We start from the raw sequence: 21,135 nt of genomic DNA, 5'->3' as shown, positions 1-21,135 counted from the left end.
TTTTCATGTACATTTGAGGGAATTATTTGAAATGTTATTAAGCCTTTATTACTTCAACCTCTTTTTATTAATTATGCCTCGACCAGCAGATACCAACGGATCCCCCATGGTGCCTCACCAGACCTACTGCCTGATCTTTCCCTCAACCATACGTACGAAGAAAGTGTAGATGACGTAAAACCAAAAAGTGGATTTTAATTTTTTTGTTTTTTACATGCATATTTTCTATTTTTTATATTTTGTATCTTTGTGTTAATTTGTATTTTCGGTCTCTAATAAGAATCCTGTGTAATATATTTTCTTTCTTTACCCTATCCTATTAATTTATTATTATTAATTTATTATTTAGTATGACAATCAAAGAGTATTGGATATTTTGCATACACTGAGAATGTTCTACAATGAGGCCACAAATGAAACATTTGAGCTGGATTTACGCTCTGCATCATATGTCCTTGAGTATACACCTCAAATGTATACGGTCCGAGTTACGACCGTTTCGACTTATGACCGGTTGGTCGGAACCGATCTAGGTCGTAACTCGGATAGTGAGTGTATTGTTTTCTTGTTGATTTTTACTGTCAGGTCTTTGACAGATGTGGACTGAATGTCATATAAGTATCATATGTTACTCAGAGGTTTTGGATTTCTTTCCAATGGAAGAATTTGGCCATTTTGTTTCATGGTGATCTGGAGTGAGCAATGTTTCTTTTGATTTCTGAGATGAAGCTTCCATTCTGTTATTTCTGTGCCAACATTCCAATTTGTTCAAGTAGGCTTGGATTCTTTGCTGCTATTTCATATTTACTGTGCTGGGTTACCATTGTCAAGTCATTTATATTGGAGAGAACCTTAGTGTTTAGTTTTGGTTCAGGAGCTGGTAGATCATGCTTGAAAAGGATGAATACTAAGGGTATCGCACTTTTATGGACTCCACTGTAGTCTTTTTGTACCCGAGATATGGTTATTTTGGTTTACTCTGCATTGTCTTCCTGTTATAAAGTTGGTTAACCTCTTCACTCCGGGGCACATCGCACATCTGGCAGCATTAGCTGCCCGACGTGCGATGTTGCGTCATAATAATCGCATTATAAAAAATAAAGTCAGTGCTCAATTGTTTGTTCTCTTTCACCCGTGTATTTTGATAACCATAGAAAATTGATGAAGCCAGTTTAGAGAGAATGGAGATTACGTAGGTACAACTACAATAAATATAATCAAGATGCCGACGTCGGCATCATCGAGTGCCCACTTGCTCCTCATGCCGCCTACGTAGGCATCACCGTATGGAAGTGGTTAACCACTTTTTGGATAGTACATGTCTGGGGACTTTGTCAAAAGATTAGTTTTATCTGTAGCAACCATGACTGTTCATTCTGTTGGGATTTTTTTTTATTTTATTTTTTTTTATTGTATCCTTCCAGGAAGCTCGCTGGCTGAGCAGGTTAGGGCGTCATTCCTTGCGGCGAAGGTCAAGGTGAGGGTGGTTCGAATCCTGCCAACAGCAAAGTTGAACCAAGGGAATGATTCATTAAATCCCCTCCCACAAGGCCCTCTGTTAAGGGCACCGTCCTAGCCTCCTGATAGGGGGGAGTGTGTGATGTTAAACCATATCATCCTTCCAATGCTTGTATTTACCTAGTTGTATTATACGGGAAATGAGCTATGCTCATGGTGACCTGTCTTTGTATCTTTCAGCATCAAGTTTATTCTTAAAATAGTATTTGTGGTGTGATGTTCGTGTGCAGAGTGCTAGTAGAATGGTCCTACTTGAAACCATGTTGGTTTGAGGAGGCAGGTATTTCTAATTTGATTCTTGCTAAGACCAAACCTTTCCACAACTTGGATACTGTGATTAGTAGGGAGATTGGTCTTTATGGCAGTTTGTTTGGTTTCAAAACTGGTATTACATGAAATCTTTTCCATATGTTTGGGATGTTGTTTACCCAGGAGTAGTTGAAAATATCTTTTAAGGCTCTTGTGACATTTTGGCCAAGGTTGTTGTTGTTGTTGTTGTTCCCTAAATTGTCTGGCCAAGCAGTCCTGTTTCTTTGAAGAACACAGATGATACAGATTTTTCACACAAATCCTTTATACATACATATACCAAAGGCTTTCCCCCCCTATTACAAGGGATATAGCCAAAGTCAAAGGCATACATCCACTCCCATCCATTTCATCCCACATACTCCACACCCTTTCATCACCCCCTCCTTCCCTCTTATTTTGGCTTCTCCTGGATGATGGTTCATCCCTGCATCTTACCCACTGCCCTAGGTCAGAAGCAGTGATGCAAGACCCAGCACATTCACAGCAAGGCTGCTTCATTTAATTGACAACCCCCTCTCCATCCCCTCATGCAGAAATGGAGAAGACTGGGAGAAATCACTTTGGGCTGTGTCAAATTATTTTTCACACATACTCCCTCACTCCCCATTCCCCACCCACTCCCTTTCATGCATCACAGCATCATCCATACACAGCCATTCTCTATTCACCCCTACCTTCTGTCTTCTCCCTTCCTTCCTCAACAGACATTCCCCGCTTTCCCAATGCCCCTTTTACTCCATCCATCCATCTCATCCTTGGTTGCTCCCTCATGTTCAGTCCTTCTACCTCTGCCTTCCACACCTCTTTTACTAATCTTTTTTCACTCATTCTTTCCATGTGTCCAAACCATCCCAATACTCTTTCATCAACCCTATCTCCCAACTCCCTTTCTACCCCCATACTCCTCCTCACCTCCTCGTTTCTCACTATCCAGCATAGTAACCCCTATCATACTTCTCAGACACCTCATCTCAAACACATTCAAACTCCTCCTCGCTTCCTCTCTTATGTCCCATGTTTCTGCCCCATACAGTGCTGTTGGCATAATCAATCCTTCATACAATCTCCTCTTAGCAGCCATTTCCAAATGTCTATTTCTCATTACATTTTTTTAATCCCCCAAGGCATTTACTTACTTCTCTCAATCTACATTCTACCTCCACTCCTCCCTTTCCCACCATGTTCACACCCAAGTATCTAAAACTATCCACTTCCTCCAGTCTCTCTCCCTTAATACTCACTTCCAGTCTGCTGCCACTCTCTCCCCTTGTACATCTCATCACCTTACACCTTACTTTTACCCACATTTACCTTCAACTTCCTTCTTTCGCATACCTTCCCAAACTATTAACTTCTTCGATCCCTCCTCTGATCCTGCTACAAGCTCAGTGTCATCAGCAGACAACTGGCTTATCTCCCAACTTTCTCCATTTCTTTTAACAATCTCCAATCCCCAACCCATTACCCTTGTGTTTACCTTTCGCACCACCCTATCCATGTATAAATTGAACAGCCAAGGCAACAAAACACATCCCTGGTGAAATCCCACCTTTACCTCGGACCACTCACTCTCCATTTCTGATTCTAACACAAGCACTACTACTCTTGTAAAAACTCTTGACTGCTCTTAAAAGCTTTCTTCCTTTTCCATATATCTGCAATACTTCCCACAGTGCCTTCCTGTCTACCCTGTCATTGTAGGTTGTCTTCTTTGTGTCTGGATTGTGATTATTTCAGTGATGGTATCTGTGACTGAATGTCTAGTGTCCCAGGTTTTGTTGGAGAAGGGTATGCTGTTGTGTACTAGTGTTACAAGTCCATCTTTGTGTCCTGTGTTGTCTCCTCTAATTGTTGTGGAATCTGTGAGTGAGGGTGGTGTTATTTGTGGTGTCAGTTTCGTTTCTTATAAGAGTACAATGTGTATATTATGTTCATGTCTGAAGTGAAGCAGTTTTATGCATTTGCAAGTCCATTTATGGTTATCTGTAGTATGTTTAGGGTGTGTTTACATTTTCATGTGTTTGTGGATGTGAGGTCTTTGTACATAAATACAATACAATAAACTTATACTTACGGTGTGGTGTTTGCACTGGCAAAATCACCCCAGTTTTCCCCACTGGTCTGATTATTTGTTGTTCCTGAAGTACTAAGGCCCCCAAGAAGATCTAGATTCGAGTTATCATTACTGCTGCTTTGATTTGAAGCAGCCCCAGATGCAGGTGGAGGTGCTAATTTGACTCCTCCAGGAGGTGGGGGTAAAATACCAACTCCGCTTAATGGTGCTCCACTCTTGGGTTTAGGTCTTGATGTGCTTCCTTCTTGTCCTTCCTTTTTCTAAAATACACAAAAAGGAAAAATAAAAAATAAAAAATATATATATATATAAAATAAATAAATACATACATACATATACCAAGGCTTTTTCCCCCTTACAAGGGAGGTAGCCAAAAAGGAAAAGGCATAAAATCATTCCCACCCATTCCATCCCTGAATACACTCCACACCCCTCCACCCTCCCTCTTTTTCTTTTAACCATCAAATTATTTCAATCTATATAGCTGTATCTATATCTGTATACCAAAAGGCTTCTTCCTTCTCCCCATCCCTTTTATAAGGGAGGTAGCCAGCCAACTTTTAGTTATTTCAAGGAAGAACAAACGAGAATCGATCAGTCCACCAAACCAGTTGTTTTTGCAGGAGACCCAACACAGACAGCAATCAGATATTTCTTGGGGGATATATCTATGGAAAGGTCAATGGACCATTGCTGATCAGTGTGAGGCTACAGGACTGGGTGTCCAGCGGGGAGATGGCTAGATGTGGTTTGAAGGAGGTCCAGTGAGAAATAAGACAGAAGGTTATGAACATTGAGAAGGGAGATAGGGCAGAGTGCTAAGGATGATGGAGGAATGGAGATAATAGGAAGGTCAGTAAGAAGATGATGATGGGGTAAACGGGGCTCTGAGCAAGATGAAAATGTTTGTTGAGCAAGGAAGAGGGAGGGCAGAGGATGGTGAGTGAAGAATAATTGTATGGATGATACCTTCATGCACCACAGAAATTTTCTCCTCCTCTTCCCTCTTTCTTCTACGTCAAGCAAGGAAGGGACGGGGCTGAGGAGGGGAGAGGTTGGAGTGAGAAGTGGTTGTATGTGGATGATACCTTGACACAGCCCAAAGGGATTTCTCTTCATCTTCTATATTTTTCACACGAGGGAATGGACAGGAAGTTTTTTTTTTTTTTTTCCAATTAAGAGAAGTGGCCTTATTGTGGATATTGTTATTCCCTTGACAGTCTACCCAAGCAGTCCCATCTCAATGAGGAACACCACAGCTGGATAGTTTTTTTTTCACAAATCCTTTATAGTGTATACTGTGTTGTTAGCATGCATGATTGTGTACAATGCAGTCTTCCATAATGTGTTGTACAGTTTGGGGTGAAGTGTTGCATCCTGGACATTTATCTGCAAAGTGGTCATCCAGCCTCTTCTGGTAGTTTAGAAGGGCTGGGTGGTGGCTGCACCACAGTATGGCCAGGTGGCCTCTTTTGTGGGAGAGAGGATTCAGAGGAATGGATATCAGGGGGTCTGGCATTCAGCAATGTATTGTCTTTCAGTTTGTTGATGGAGTACTGAGCAATATTTTTATGAATATGCTTCTGGAGGTTGATGTCTGGTGGCTGTGGAAGAAGAGAAGAGAGTATTTGTATGATATAGGTAGCTGGGTATTGTTCTGATGTTTCTTGGAATGTGTGGGTGTTCTGCTATGGAGTGTAGTGGATGTGCTGTGTTTATGGAAGCTGCAGCAAGTGTGTGTGTGCCTCTTATGCCAAGGTGATCATTGACTTTGAGGACATTCATTTTATGGTGTACATGGTTTGTGAGCATTGTATTTGTGCAGCCTGTGATTGTCTTTAGGGCTTTGTTTTATATGGCCTGTAGGGTGTTGTGATGGGTCTTCATGAGGTTAAAAATGTATGCAAGGCTCATAATTCATCAACAAGTGTATGCATTGCTTGTATACTGTAATGGTAGTTTCATTGTTTTGTCCAAATGTTGTTCCTACAACTGATTTAAGAGGGTTAAATCTATGTGTGCATTTTGACCTTATGTTTGTGATGTGTTGTTTGAATGACATGAATGTGTCATGTGTTATGCCAAGAATCTTGGGTGTATGTGTGTGTGGTATGAGAGTGTTGTTGATAAAATGGCATGATATGTATTTGTGTTCCACTGTCCAATTGGTGAGATGCATGGCTGTAGATTTGACTGGGGCTATTTGGAGTATATTTGTAGTGAACCAGGCATTGAGTGTGTCAAGGATATGGTTGTAGTATTTCTGTAGCTATATCTGTGTTACGGTGTATGCATGTAATTGCTGTCATTTGTGTAAAAAGATTTGTATTTCTGGGATGTGGGATGTGGGGTGCATGTATAGATTAAAGAGTGTAGGGGATAGAACTGAGCCCTGTGCTACTCTGTTCCTAAAGTTTCTGGTGTGCAATGATTGGCTATTATATGACACACAGGTATTTCTACCTGACAGATCATTGTCCAGCCATCTTTTGGTATTATTTTGCATGTTTGTGTAATATATTTTGTTTGTGAGATTGTGATGGGGGGATGACAAATGAAAGCTTTATGTCTAGTGTAGGGGGAAAAAGCCTTTGGTATATGTATGGTATATGTGTGTTATGAGAAGTGTTCTGTGTGGGTGGCTCATCTGAATTGATGCCATCGAAATCTCTTTATGCGAGGTTTATCAGAATACTGTTTGTGGAGTGTAGTGGTCTAAAACAGTGTTCTGATTCAGCACAGGGGGGGGGGGGGTATGTGGTGTGACGAATTGCAGGAAGAGGTATTCTATGAATTTGGCAGGGTGCAGAGAAGTGTGATTTGGCAGGGGGAAGCTGGAGCTGTTGGGTCTTTCTTGGGTTTGGGGATGATGATTTTCCCATGTTTCCAGATGTTGGGTATAGTGTTGTGGGAATAGCTGTAGCTTGTAACGTTGGTGAGTGTGTGTGTATGCCATGTGGTCCAAGGTGTTTTAGGTTGATGTTACTTATGTTGTCAGGGCCACAGGCAGATCAGTGTTTGAGGTATTGAATTATATGTTTTGTCTGGCTGTCTACAAGGGGGGTGTAGTCTGGGTCTGTGGGGAAGTCTTTCTTAAGTCAAATGATGTGTCAGTTGTCAGGTTGAGGGGCAAGATGGCTTGTCTATGTAAAATGATTTATGAGTGTGTTTGCTTGTTGTCTGTTTGAGGGTAAGTTTACTGTTGTTCTGGTTATTGCTGTATGAGAGCATGTTGTGTTACTGTTGGATAGAGTAAAGCTGTCGAGTGTCTCATGCAATTTTCTAGTGTGTTTTGTGATTGTTGACAAATGTTTGCCAATTTTGTGTTTTTTGTTCATGTATTTTGTTGTTAATCTCAGTGTTAAGTGCTTGTATTTGATTTATGTTCTGAGGGATAGGTGTGGGAGTAATGTGTTTAATGTGTTGCATTGTCTGATGAGGCTTTGGATTCTTGGTGTTAAGTTTGTGTTGTATGATTTTGTTGCCACCAGGGATGTATTTCTTGTCTGCATTTTATATGGTTATACTAAATGTGTCCACAGCAGTGTCTATGTCTATGACTGATGTATTCTTTAGGGTCTCAAATTCTTGTTCTGTCTCTTCAATGAAAGCTTACCAGTCTGCTCTTTTGTAATTTGTGTACATGTGTCTATGGCTAACTGTGGTGTATAGTGTTTTGATGGTGATGAGTGGAAGGTGATCAGATTCAAGGGCTACGACCACTTTCCAAGAGGTTGTTGGGGTTTAATTGGGGGAACAGAAGGTGACGTCAGGAGAGGAGGGGGTGTAAAGGGCTTGATGGGGATCTTTGTGTGATTATGGGTGCTGTTCATGATGTTGTTCGATGTGTCAAGTTGTGTCTTCAGATCACCCTCTGTCCATGTCAGTGTTGTTGACATGCCAAGCAGACAACTTGACATTGAAATCATCACCCAGGATAAGGTTGGGGATGGTGGCAAGTTGGCTGAGGTTAGGCCTAAAGTTGTTTGGAACTGTTGGGGATGATTGGAATGGGAGTGGGGGGATGGCGGTATGTACATGTTAACTATTGTGATCATGGATTTGTACCTGTTAGGATCTACATTGAAATTCAGTGGTGCTGTCTGTGGGAGGGAGGATGGATTGGTGGATCAGAGTGACGAGTCCAGCACTGTTGCCACTGGACTGGACTTTTCCGATGGTGGTGAAATCATAAACCTCTTCAATACAAGTCAAATATTCATGCATACATTAGCTGTAATCTATGATGATGCATCACAATATGAGCATTATGAAATATAAAGTTACAGCTGTTATACTCACTCTTTCACCCATGTTTATAACCACAGAAAATGCAATCAAGCATCCTCACAGAATGCAGGAGTTACTCAGCTACAACTACAAAAATATAACCATGACACTGATGCCAGCATCCTCATATACTCACTTGCACCTCATGAATTCTAGGGATTAAATGAGGGCATTTTTTTCAAGTGTCGTAGTTTTGTTTCTTATATGATGGGAATGTGTATGTTATGTTGTTTGAGGAAGTATTTTTTTTTTTTTTTTATTCCCCTCTTCAGGGGAATGTCTGTTGAGGAAGGACGGGAGAGGACAGAAGACAGGGGTGAATGGAGAATGGTTGTATATGGAAGATGTTGTGATGCATGAGGTGGGGGGGTGAGGTAGTGTGTGTGATGGGGGGTGAGGTAGTGTGTGTGAGCAAAATTTTGACGCAACCCGAAGGGATTTCTCCCCGTCTTCTCCTTTATATAGGGGGACAGAGAGGGGGGGGGGTCGCCAATTTAATGAAGCGGCCTTGCTGTGGATGTGCTGTGTCTTGCGACACTGCTTCTGACCCAGGTTAGTGGACAAGGTGCAGGGATGACCCGTCATCTAGGAGGTGCTAAGATGGGAGGGAGGGTGGAGGGGTGTGGAGTGTTTTCAGGGATGGAATGGGTGGGAATGATTTTATGCCTTTTCCTTTTTGGCTACCTCCCTAGTAAGGGGGGAAAAAGCCTTGGTATATGTATGTATGTTTTCTTTTTTATCAATGTTATACTGAAAGATGTTGATATTGTGCATTCTGTACACATTGTAGGTTGCTGTAAAGGTTTGGGGTACAGATGGGGGAGGATTAGGATCAGGGTTAGATGAAGAAGAGGAGTGGTTGGGGAGCAGGGCAGGGGGAAGGGGATGGCAAGGGGAATGGTCTGGGTAAGGATGCAGGCTGGGGGTGGGATGGTGGGAAAGAGCTTATGGGTGAGCTTGTAGAATAGGTCCAGGCATTTGTGTATTGTTTATGTCAGCAAGTATTGTGCAAGTGAAGTGAGCCCAGTTTTTGCATTAATTGCACTGAAATGAATCCCTTGTCTGCCAGTTCAAGGTGATGGGTTTGGAGCATGTTGGACATTCATAGTTGTGGTACTTGCCTACATAACCAAAGCTGCCTCCCAGGGATTGGTGTCACCTGTGTAAGTTTAGGTGGCAGGGGATTTCTTGTGGCTGTTTGGCCCCCAATTTTTGGGGTTGGGTAGAAGTCCCACAACATGGATGCTGTTACACAACCTGCTGTGGATGTACCATGTCTTGCTGCATTGCCTCTGACCTGGGCAGAGGGCAGGAGACTGAGATGACTCTTCATCCCCACGAGGAGCTAAGAAACAAGAGTGGTGGATAGGAGTGGGTGCATGTCTGACTTTGCTAACTCCATTATAAGGGGGAAGAACCCCTTGGTATATAGATGGATAGAGGAGCAAAGAGAAAATTAAAGAGGAAAAGTGTATAAAGATATGAAATGCTTATAATAGAGGAAGATTTATTGGAAGATTTATCTATCTATATACCAAGGGCCTCTTCTCTTTTACAAGGGAGGTAGCCAGCCAAGTCATGCACCCACCCTTGCCCAATCTACTCAAATTGTTTCCCTCCCATTTTAGCTCCTCATGGATGAAGGGTCATTCCTACCTCCTACCCATGCCCAAGTCAGAAGCAATGCAGTAAGACGCAGCATATCCACAGCAGGACAGTTTCATTTACACAGTGACCCTCTCACTTCATCCCTTAATGCAGAAAATAGAAAATATGGGATGACATCCCTTTGATTCGCATCAACATATCCATACACAACCACTCTCCACTCACAGCTATCCCCTGTCTTCTCTGTTCCCTGCTCAACACACACTTCCCTCTTATTCAAAATATTTTTCACTCCTTCCAACTATCTCATTCTAGGCTGAAGCTTACTCTATCCATTTCTGCTTTCTACACTCTCTTTAATAGTCTTCACTCGTTCTTTCTATGTGTCCAAACATACATACATATACCAAGGCTTTTTCCCCCTTACAAGGGAGGTAGCCAAAAAGGGAAAGGCATAAAATCATTTCCACCCATTCCATCCCTGAATACACTCCACACCCCTCCACCCTCCCTCTTATCTGAGCACCTCCTGGATGATGGGTCATCCCTGTACCTTGTCCACTGCCCTGGGTCAGAAGCAGTGTCGCAAGACACAGCACATCCACAGCAAGGCCGTTCATTAAATCTTTCATCAGCTCCATCTGCCAGCATTGGTTTAAGCAAGTTGGAAGCAATTAACTCCTTCCATATGATGTGTTAGGATTAGAAATGGAGAGAGTGAATGGTCTGAGGTAAAGGTGGGACTTTGTCAGGGATGTGTTATGTCGCCCTGGCTGTTCAATCTTTACATGGATGTGGTGGTGCAAGAGGTGAATGCAAGGGAAGTGGGTCAGGGGTTGGAGATGATTAAAGAAAATGGAGAAAAGTGGGAGGTGAGCCAGTTGTTGTTTGCTGATGACACTGTGCTTGTAGCAGGATCAGAGGAGGGATTGAGGAAGTTAGTGACAGAGTTTGAGAAGGTGTGTGAAAGAAGGAAGCTGAAGATAAATGTGGGTAAAAGTAAGGTGATGAGATGTACAAGGGGAGAGAGTGACAGCAGGCTGGAAGTGAGCATTAAGGGTGAAAGACTGGAGGAAACAGATAGTTTTAGATACTTGGGTGCGAATGTGGCAGGAAAGGGAGGAGTGGGGGGTGGAGGTAGAATGTAGATTGAGACAAGCGAGTAAATGCCTTGGTGGATTAAAAAGTGTAATGAGAAATAGACATCTGGGAATGGATGCTAAGAGGAGGTTGTATGAAGGAGTGATTGTGCCAACAGCACTGTACGGGGCAGAAATATGGAACATGAGAGAGGAAGAGAAAAGGAGTTTGAATGTGTTTGAGATGAAATGCCTGAGAAGTATGATCAGGGTCACTAGGCTAGATAGAGTGAGAAATGAGGAGGTGAGGAGGAGAACAGGGGTGGAAAGGGAGCTGGGAGATAAGGTTGATGAAAGAGTATTAGGATAGTTTGGACACATGGAAAGAATGAGTGAAGATATATTAGTAAAAGAAGTGTGGAAGGCAGAGGTGGAAGGAGTGAGTACGAGGGGGCATCCTAGGATGAGATGGATGGATGGGGTGAAAGGAGCATTACAAAAGAGAGGAATGTCTGTGGAGGAAGGATGGGAGAGGACAGAAGATAGGGGTGAATGGAGAGGGGTTTTGTATAGATAATGCTGTGATGCATGAGGGGGAGTGGGTAGGGGATGGGGGTGAGGAAGTATGTACGAGAAAAAAATTTGACACAGCCCGAAGGGATTTCTCCCTGTCTTCTCCTTTTATGCATGAGGGAACGGAGAGGGGGGTCGCCGAATTTATGAAGCGGCCTTGCTATGGATGTGCTGTGTCTTGCGACACTGCTTCTGACCCAGGGCAGTGGACAGGATGCAGGGAGGAGGGTGGAGGGGAGTGGAATATATAGGAAATGGAATGGGTGGGAGTGGTGTCTAAGCCTTTTTCTTTTTGGCTACCTCCCATGTAGGGGGAAAAAGCCTTTGGTATATGTATGTATATGATGACACTGACACTGGTACCATGAGGCATGCATGTGTATACAAGGATGCCAGTATCATCATCCTGATTACATTTCTTATGTAGTTGTAGCTGAGTGACCTCTGTGAACAGGCTTGATCGCATTTTCCCTCATTAACATCCAGGGTGAAAGAGAATGAGTAATATCACTGTAACTTTATATTTTATATCACGAGTTACTTTATATTTTATAACACGAGCATTGATGCATCATTGAATCGTTGTATATCAGGAAGCTGATGCTGCACATGAGAATTCTATTCATGCTGAAGAGGTTAACTGCAAGGCCAAGCACACGACATTAAATAAATGGGAAGATAAGTATAGGCTTTCATGGAATTGCAGGTGTATGATAGGTTTGATAGAGTCTTTGTCGAACATGTTACAAATATAAGGAATACGGGTAATCTGTTGAAGGCAGTCAAAGATTTTCAAATTAACAATGCATGTGTGAGGGTTAAAAGGGGGAAGAAATGGTCAGTGGATGTGGGGTTGTGTCAGTTCAATATGTTGTTTGACATATATATGAATGGGATGGTACATACATATACCAAGGCTTTTTCCCCCTTACAAGGGAGGTAGCCAAAAAGGAAAAGTCATAAAAACATTCCCACCCATTTCATCCCTGAATACACTCCACACCCCTCCACCCTCCCTCTCATCTTAGCACCTCCTGGATAACGGGTCATCCCTGCACCTTGTCCACTGCCCTGGGTCAGAAGCAGTGTCACAAGACACAGCACATCCACAGCAAGGCCGCTTCATTAAAATGGCGACTCCCCCTCTCCATCCCCCCATGCATAAATGAGAAGACGGGGAGAAATCCCTTCGGGCTGCATCAAAATTTGCTCACACATACTACCTCACCCCCCATCCCCCCGCCCATTCCTCCTCATGCATCACAACATCATCCATATACAACCATTCTCCATTCACCCCTCTCTTCTGTCCTCTCCCCTCCTTCCTCAACAGACATTCCCCTCTTCCCCAAAGCTCCCTTCACCCCATTCATCCACCTCATCCTAGGACGTCCCTTCATGTTCACTCCCTCCACATCTGCCTTCCATACCTCTTTTACTAGTCTTTCTTCACTCATTCTTTCCATGTGTCCAAACCATCCCAATACTCTTTCATCAACCCTATCTCCCAACCCCCTTTCCATCCCTGTTCTCCTCCTCACCTCCTCATTTCTCACACTATCTAGCCTAGTAACCCCCATCATACTTCTCAGACACTTCATCTCAAACACATTCAAACTCCTTCTCTCTTCCTCTCTTATGTTCCATGTTTCTGCCCCATAGAGTGCTATTGGCACAATCACTCCTTCATATAGTCTCCTCTTAGCATCCATTCCCAAATGTCTATTCCTCATTACACTTTTTAATCCACCAAGGCATTTACTCACTTGTCTCAATCTACATTCTACCTCCACCTTCACTCCACCTTTTCCTGCCACATTTGCACCCAAGTATCTAAAACTATCCACTTCCTCCAGTCGCTCTCCCTTAATGCTCACTTACAGACTACTGCCACTTTCACCCCTTGTACATCTCATCACCTTACTTTTACCCACATTTATCTTCAGCTTTCTTCTATCACACACTCTCCCAAACTCTGTCACCAACTTCCTCAATCCCTCCTCCGATCCTGCCACAAGCACAGTATCGTCCGCAAACAACAGCTGGCTCACCTCCCACTTTTCTCCATTTTCTTTAACCATCTCCAATCCCTGACCCACTACCCTTGCATTTACCTCTCGCACTACCCCATCCATGTATAAGTTGAACAGCCAGGGTGACATAACGCATCCTTGACGAAGTCCCACCTTTACCTCAAACCACTCACTCTCTCCATTTCTAATCCTGACACAAGCTCTACTACTCTCATAAAAACTCTTGACAGCTCCCAGAAGCTTTCCTCCTATCCTGTATATCCGCAAAACCTCCCACAGTGCCTTTCTGTCTACCCTGTCGTAAGCCTTTTCCAGGTCCATAAAGGCCCAAAAAACCATCCTTCCCCTTTCCAATAGCTTTCTCACATATCTGTCTTACCACAAAAATCTGATCTACACAACCTCTACCCGTCCTAAATCCACTGTTCCTCACCAATTACTCCCTTTGTTCCTCTCCCAATCTTCTCAATCAAGGTCCTCCCATAAGCCTTCCCAACTACACTAAACAAGCTAATCCCTCTGAAACTACTACATTCACACTTGTCCCCTTTTCCCTTGTAAAGTGGAACCATACAGGCACTCTACCCTCTCTCCAGCAAACATTGAATAACCTCACCAACCAGTCCACCATCACTGTACCTCCTTTTTTTAGACATTCTGCATGGCATCCATCCAGACCAGGTGCCTTACCTGCTTTCATCATCTTAACAGCTGCCTTCACCTCATCCTTCCTTATTTCTCCTCCATTTTCCTCACTCATCACTCTCATTTTCTTAGCAATTCCCACTGCAGCTATCTTTCCCTCCCTATCCTCCTTCACATTTAGCAACTCCCTAAAATATTCTGCCCATCTTCCCCTTACTGCCTTCTCTTCCATTATCATCTCTCCATCTGTACCTTTTACCTTTTCTTCTCTACTTGATTCGCCTCCTCTTCCTCTCTTAATTTCTTTCCAAAACATCTTTTTATTACTTTCAAAATTTTCTGTCATACTCTTACCCCATTTCACATCTGCTCTCCTCTTTGCCTCCTTTACCTTTTGCTTTACTTCTCTTTTCTTTTCTTTGTACCTCTCATATGACTCCCTCGTCCTATTTTGTAACCAATCTGTGAAAGCTCGCTTCTTCTCTTCTACAACCTACTTTGTTTCCTCATCCCACCATTCACTACCCTTTCTTCTATTTCCTCCTGTCCTTCTTGTTCCACACACCATCTTTGCACACTTTGTGACTCCCTCCTTGAACCATCCCCATTCCTCCTCCACACCTAGCTCTACTCTATCCTTCACTCCCTCCCACTCCTTCAGCTTCTTCTTGTACTCCTCCTCCTTTTCATTCAAAGAGTTCACTCTAAGCACCTCTCTACCTTTTGTCCCTTTCCTCTTCCTCCATCTATCCTCCACTCTCAACTTACCTTCCACCAAAAAATGATCTGATATTCCCCCACCCTCTCCCCTTAGCACATGTACATCCTTAAATCTTCCAATCATAATCCTATTTACCACTACATAGTCCATTAACGCTCTATCTACCACCCTCTCCCATGTGTACTTATGCTTGACTTTCTTCCGAAACACTGTATTTGCTATCATCAACTCTCTTTCTAGACACATTTCCAACATTAACTCTCCACTAGAATTCTTTCTTGAAATTCCACATTTCCCAACCACTCCATCAATTGGATCATTTCCTACCCTAGCATTAAGGTCTCCCAGTACTATTACATTGATATTTCTCCCTAAATCCTCTATGCACTCATTTAAATCTATCCAAATGCCTCCCTTTCTTTTATGCTCTTCTCACTGCCAGGCCCACATGCACTTACAAAAACCCACATCTCCTTTCCCAGTTTCACCTTCATCCACATTATCCTTGAGGAAACCTCCTTCCACTACACTACACATTTACCTATCTCTTCACTTACTAGTATAGCCACCCCTTCCCTCCCTCTCCCTCTCTTCACTCCTGATAACCTCCCACTTAATTCCCAAACTTACACTCGCCCTTTCCTTTCAGCTTAGTTTCACTCAAAGCCAAAACATCCATCTTTCTTCTCACAAACATACTACCTATTTCTTCCCTTTTACTCTCATCTGTACCACATCCACACACATTAAAAGACCCAAACCTTAGGGTGCTGGTCGGAAAACTCCCAGACCCTCTTATGCCTTTGCTTTTTCTTTTAGGAATGTCCCCTGTGGGGCTACAAGGAGAAGGATGCCTAGTCCCAATCCCTGTCCCTTTCTTCTCGCCTCTTACGATCCAAGTGGAATTACTTGGTGACAGTATTCTTTTCCCCCATCCTCACCTCCTTTACTTCCATGACCCCTTGCTGAGTAAGTGTTGACATCTCGAATACAGGAATACCATTCTTTACCAGTGCGGAGATCAGCTCTCTCTTCTCTGAAGCCAATTCTTCCAGGGTAATAACATCTACTTTGTTGCAGGCAACAATTAAGGGCTTGTTAGCAAAGAGGGGTTTGATGCTTTCATAGATCCTCATTTGCTGTGCAATGGGCACCTCACACAGCTCCGAGATATCAATGAAGAAGATGACAGCAGACCTGATATGAGCCAATGCTGTGATAGCTTGCAATTCAATAGTGTTCATTTCATCAAAGGGGCGATCCAGCACACCAGGAGTACCAATGACCTGCCACCTGCAGTATTCATAGTCTGTATGCCCCACAAACAGAGACTTTGTTGTGAAAGCATATGGCTGCACCTCAACATCAGCTCTTGTGATCTGATTTATGAAGGATGATTTTCCTGCACTAGGGCATCCACATAAAAGTAAAGTTCTTGTATTGGGGTCAATAGAAGGCAGACGAGCCAAATGCTGCCTCACATCTTCCAAATATTTGAGTGCTGGAGCTTGCTTCTTCATAATGGTGGCCATCCGACCAAGAGCTGCTCTTTTGAGCTGCTTACAGCGGTACAAGGAGTCACCATATTTGAGCAACTTGACATAATCACTAGCAACCATATCTACAAGACGTCGAGCCATATTAATCTGACCAAGAGACAATTTGTACTGATCTTTGTTGTACAAGGTGTTCCAAAGGTCAGCAGAGAAGGGGTGAAGATCCTCAAGTTTGGGGAAGTCCGTCAAAATGGTTGACAATTTATCATGAAAATTCTGTTGTGTAAACTTTACTTTAGTCATATAAAACCTTCGTATCCTTGTAATCTTGTACTGTTTATGGATACCAGTTGCTGTTTTTCTTTGAGTTTTAGACAAGATTATGTCCACAAATGCCTTTGCTGTTGGGACGGCTGTAATCTTTTTGAAGTTATAGTGCAACATCTTTGTGGTACCCTTAGAACTACTTCACAAACGAAAAATTTTATACAACTTTCCCTGTATCTAATCCTACCCTCACATTACCACACGAACATTTTTACACGTCCGTATCTCTATGGTACAGGCGGTAAATGCAAAAACCAAGCAAAGGTTTGGGATATTCAACACAAACTACAAATTCACTTACAGTAATTTTCATATTAATCTTGATGGTTTGACCTTCCTTAAATCCTAAATCTAATGATGGTTTTCCTTCCTCTTTCTGTTTTTCTGCTTCTTCCTCTTTTTTCACCCATTTAAAGTGGTCCTGTAGAGCAACATTCAAATCGAAACTGTCCGAACGGTCACCAAATCCAATGCCAATGAAAGCTGAGCGACCTGTAACACAAAATATGGACTTTATCAGTCAACACTGATCAATTATTGGTACAAATCCAGAAAATAAAAAATTAATGAATAAATAAAAAAGGAAATAAAATAATGAAAATCTATTTACATACCAGACTTCCTCCTCCTTATAAGAGAGGAAGCCAGCTGATTGGCACTGTACTAGCCTTCTTAGAGCAGGGGAGTTATGTATTATGTATTACACTACTAATTTGGGATTTTGGTATTTGGCAATGGATGCAAAGAGATTATATGAGGCTGAGACTTGGAATCCACCAAAGAGTGTAATGAGGAATAGACATTTAGAAATGGATGCGAAGAGGAGACTGTATGAAGGAGTGATTGTGCCAACAGCACTGTATGGGGTAGAAACGTGGAACATAAGAGAAGAAGAGAGGAGTTTGAATGTGTTTGAGATGAGGTGTCTGAGAAGTATGGTGGGGGTTACTAGGCTGGATAGTGTGAGAAATGAGGAGGTGAGGAGGAGAACAGGGGTGAAAATGGAGCTGGGAGATAGGGTTGATGAAAGAATATTAGGATGGTTTGGACACATGGAAAGAATGAGTGAAGAAAGACTAGTAAAGGAGGTATGGAAGGCAGATGTGGAGGGAGTGAACATGAGGGGACGTCCTAGGATGAGGTGGATGGATGGGGTGAAGGGGGCTTTGGGGAAGAGGGGAATGTCTGTTGAGGAAGGAAGGGAGAGGACGGAAGACAGAGGTGAGTGGAGAATGGTTGTATATGGATGATGTCGTGACTGCATGAGGAGGAATGGGCGGGGGTGGGGGGTGAGGTAGTATGTGTGAGCAAATTTTGATGCAGCCCGAAGGGATTTCTCCCCGTCCTCTCCTTATATGCAAGGGGGGACGGAGAGGGGGGGGTCGCCGATTAAATGAAGCGGCCTTGCTGTGGATGTGCTGTGTCTTGCGACACTGCTTCTGACCCAGGGCGGTGGGCAAGGTGCAGGGATGACCCGTCATCCAGGAGGTGCTCAGGTGAGAGGGAGGGTGGGAGGGGTGTGGAGTGTATTTAGGGATGAAATGGGTGGGAGTGTTTTTATGCCTTTCCCTTTTTGGCTACCTTCCTTGAAAGGGGGAAAAAGCCTTGGTATATGTATGTATGTATGAGACTTGGAATTTAAGAGAGGCAGAGAGGAGTCTGAATGTGTTTAAGATGAAATGCCAGGAGTATGGTGGGGGATACAAGGTTGGATAGAGAGAGAAAGGAGGAGATGATGGGGAAAGCAGGGGTGGAAAAGGAGATGGCAGATTGGGCTGGTTTGGAAACATGGAAAGAATGAGTGAAGAAAGATTAGTAAAAGAGGTGTGAAAGTCAGAGGTGGATGGAGTGAACTTGAGGCAATGATTGAGGATGAGATGGATGGATGGGGTGAAAGGGGCATTAAGTAAAAGGGCAATGTATATTGAGCAAGGAAGGGGAAAAGCAGGATATAGGGGTGAGTGGAGAATGGCTGTGTACAGATGATACTGTGATACAAGGAAGGGTGGGGGATGGGTTAAGGAGTGGTTATGTGTGAATGATATTTGACACAGCCCAAAGGGATTTCTCCCAGTCTTCTCTTTTTCTGCATGAGGGGATGGAGAGGGGGGAGGGTTGCTGATTAGGTGAAACAGCCTTGGTGTGGATGTGCTGTGTCTTGCTGCATTGCCTCTGACCCAGGGCAGTGGGCAGGATACAGGGATGACCCTTCATCCTTGAGGAGCTAAAATGAGAGGAAAGGGTGGTGGATGGGAGCAGAATGGGTGGGAGTGGTTATATGCCTTTTGACTTAGCTATCTCCCTGGTAAGGGGGAAAAAGCCCTTGGCATATAGATGGGCTATTAATTTGTACATACATATACCAAGGCTTTTTCCCCCTTACAAGGGAGGTAACCAAAAAGGAAAAGGCATATCATTCCCACCCATTCCATCCTTGAATACACTCCACACCCCTCCACCCTCCCTCTTATCTTAGCACCTCCTGGATGACGGGTCATCCCTGCACCTTGTCCACTGCCCTGGGTCAGAAGTAGTGTCACAAGACACAGCACATCCACAGCAAGGCCGCTTCATTAAATCGGCGACCCCCCCTCTCCGTCACCCCATGCATAAAAGGAGAAGACTGGGAGAAATCTTTTCGGGCTGTGTCAAATTTTGCTCACACATACTACCTCACCCCCATCCCCCCGCCCATTCCACCTCATGCATCACATCATCATCCATATACAACCATTCTTCATTCACCCGTTTTCTGTCCTCTCCCGTCCTTCCTCAACAGACATTCCCCTCTTCCCCAAAGCCCCCTTCACCCCATCCATCCACCTGTAAAGACTGAATATATCTGAGCCAAGTCTACTGGATTACCAATAACATATATTTATATGTACCCAAAATCTTTTGAGTATCACTACCAAAAAGTTGTACATTTGAAATAAATTACAGACATTACAATAAATAATGATGAAAAAAAAGGAGAAAGGAAGAAGAGAAAAAGTAAATAATATATATAAATATATATATATATATATATATATATATATATATACACACAAATTTCTGTAATAGTGATCTCAAAATTATATCTACAAAATGAAAAATGTTAACCATACCTATCTATAAATACCTACATTACTATTTTCACACAATGTCTTGGACTAATCGCTGGTACTGAACCTGTATGTGGTAACCCACTAACCTCTTGAATACGATGACACCTATGAATGCATCATGAGCTGTGAGTGGGGTATAAGAGGATGCTAGTGTCTGCTTCCTGATTGTATTTATTTTGCAGATGTAGCAGAGTGACCCTGTATTCTATGAATGGGCTTGGTCATGTTTTCTGTGCTGTTACATTTATTCAAGGCAAAAGAACGAATATAACAGCAGAAACTTTATATTTTGTAATGTGTGTTTCATGGTGTATCATCGTACATCAGGCAACCTGATGTGTGCACAAATATTGATCTCGTATTGAAAAGGTTAAACAGACACCAGAAAGAATTATCTCCCTGCTGTCCATTTTCAAAACCTCCATACACCATCATGACCCTCTGAAAGTGCACCCCACTGTCTCTGGACCAGGCCTCTGCTATTTTTCTATCAACTTTATCTGTATTTCCTCCTCTTTTTCATGAAAACTGGCAACTATTACCCTCTTATTACTACAAGTCATTGACATAGAAACAGTCCCACACTAGTCTAACACAGATACAAGTCCAGTGATTATTCTTAGAGAGATCTATGTGCTGTCTCCTGTGAGGGATGCTGGTTTCTAGTCCAAGAAACTTTATGCAACAATTATCATTACCATCTACAGCCTATTCCTAGAAAATTAAGCATATGACACACACATCTACAAATATTAAAAACTGGTCAAAAGACCTGTAACTGTTTAAAATTTGTTGGGGAGTTACAAAATTCAATGCCTTGCACTGGTTATTGACAAAAGAGCTTTTATATATAAAAAAAAAGCCTACCTACCCAGTAACTGAGCAATTAAGTTTCTTACCACCAGAGTTGGCTTCACATTCCCCAGCTTCATCTTGAATACGGATGACAAAATAACGTGACGAATCAGTGACAGCCTCAATGGCAACACCGGGGTATTTATCTATGGGACACAGTGCAAACAACTCCCCGCTCGTCTTGTCCTCCAGCTTCATTATGCAGTCATTTGTCTTGGACACAAGACGCATCCGCCCAGTCCAGTCCGGGTCACCAAGATTCCAGTCTGCAGCTCTGTGGATACAAAGGTCACATTAGCAACTGGAATGACTCACACCACATGGAGTTCCTGTGAGGTGGACATCAAGGATGATCATCTCACCTACCACCTGACTCAACTTTAACTAGATGATCTCTTCTTCCTGGAGTTGCAGCCTCAAAGAACTGGCTGACCGAGTCCACATCTAAGATCTATCTCTCTTTCTCAATCATCTGCCCATATTTTTGCAACACT

The 21,135-nt window shown here is 43.0% G+C and overlaps 2 protein-coding genes across 3 annotated transcripts in view; both read right to left on the bottom strand.

Moving 5' to 3' along the window:
* LOC143039415 (NECAP-like protein CG9132) overlaps positions 1 to 21,135 on the bottom strand; it is a 41,604-nt gene that overhangs the window by 5,501 nt on the left and 14,968 nt on the right. For both annotated transcript variants that reach the window (XM_076209423.1, XM_076209422.1), the window contains 3 exons: positions 20,686 to 20,915; positions 16,978 to 17,168; positions 3,905 to 4,164 (listed from right to left, as the gene is read on the bottom strand). In XM_076209423.1, the coding sequence (XP_076065538.1) occupies positions 3,905 to 4,164; positions 16,978 to 17,168; positions 20,686 to 20,872 (638 nt within the window). In that variant the 5' untranslated portion in view covers positions 20,873 to 20,915. The remainder of the gene's footprint in view (positions 1 to 3,904; positions 4,165 to 16,977; positions 17,169 to 20,685; positions 20,916 to 21,135) is intronic.
* LOC143039414 (GTP-binding protein 4-like) lies at positions 15,744 to 16,925 on the bottom strand. The gene has a single exon (XM_076209421.1). It carries the CDS (start codon positions 16,791 to 16,793, stop codon positions 15,759 to 15,761), a length of 1,035 nt encoding a protein of 344 aa, XP_076065536.1. The 5' UTR covers positions 16,794 to 16,925; the 3' UTR covers positions 15,744 to 15,758.

This window comes from Oratosquilla oratoria, chromosome 26, assembly GCF_046742065.1.
Source record: "Oratosquilla oratoria isolate Oo_2021 chromosome 26, ASM4674206v1, whole genome shotgun sequence".
Lineage (NCBI taxonomy): Eukaryota > Metazoa > Arthropoda > Malacostraca > Stomatopoda > Squillidae > Oratosquilla > Oratosquilla oratoria.
This window is presented reverse-complemented; position numbering and strand designations above follow the sequence as displayed.

What these genes read in the sequence shown, in the direction of transcription:
- LOC143039414 (XM_076209421.1), bottom strand. Translation starts at nt 16,793, where the DNA reads ATGTTGCACTATAACTTCAAAAAGATTACAGCCGTCCCAACAGCAAAG.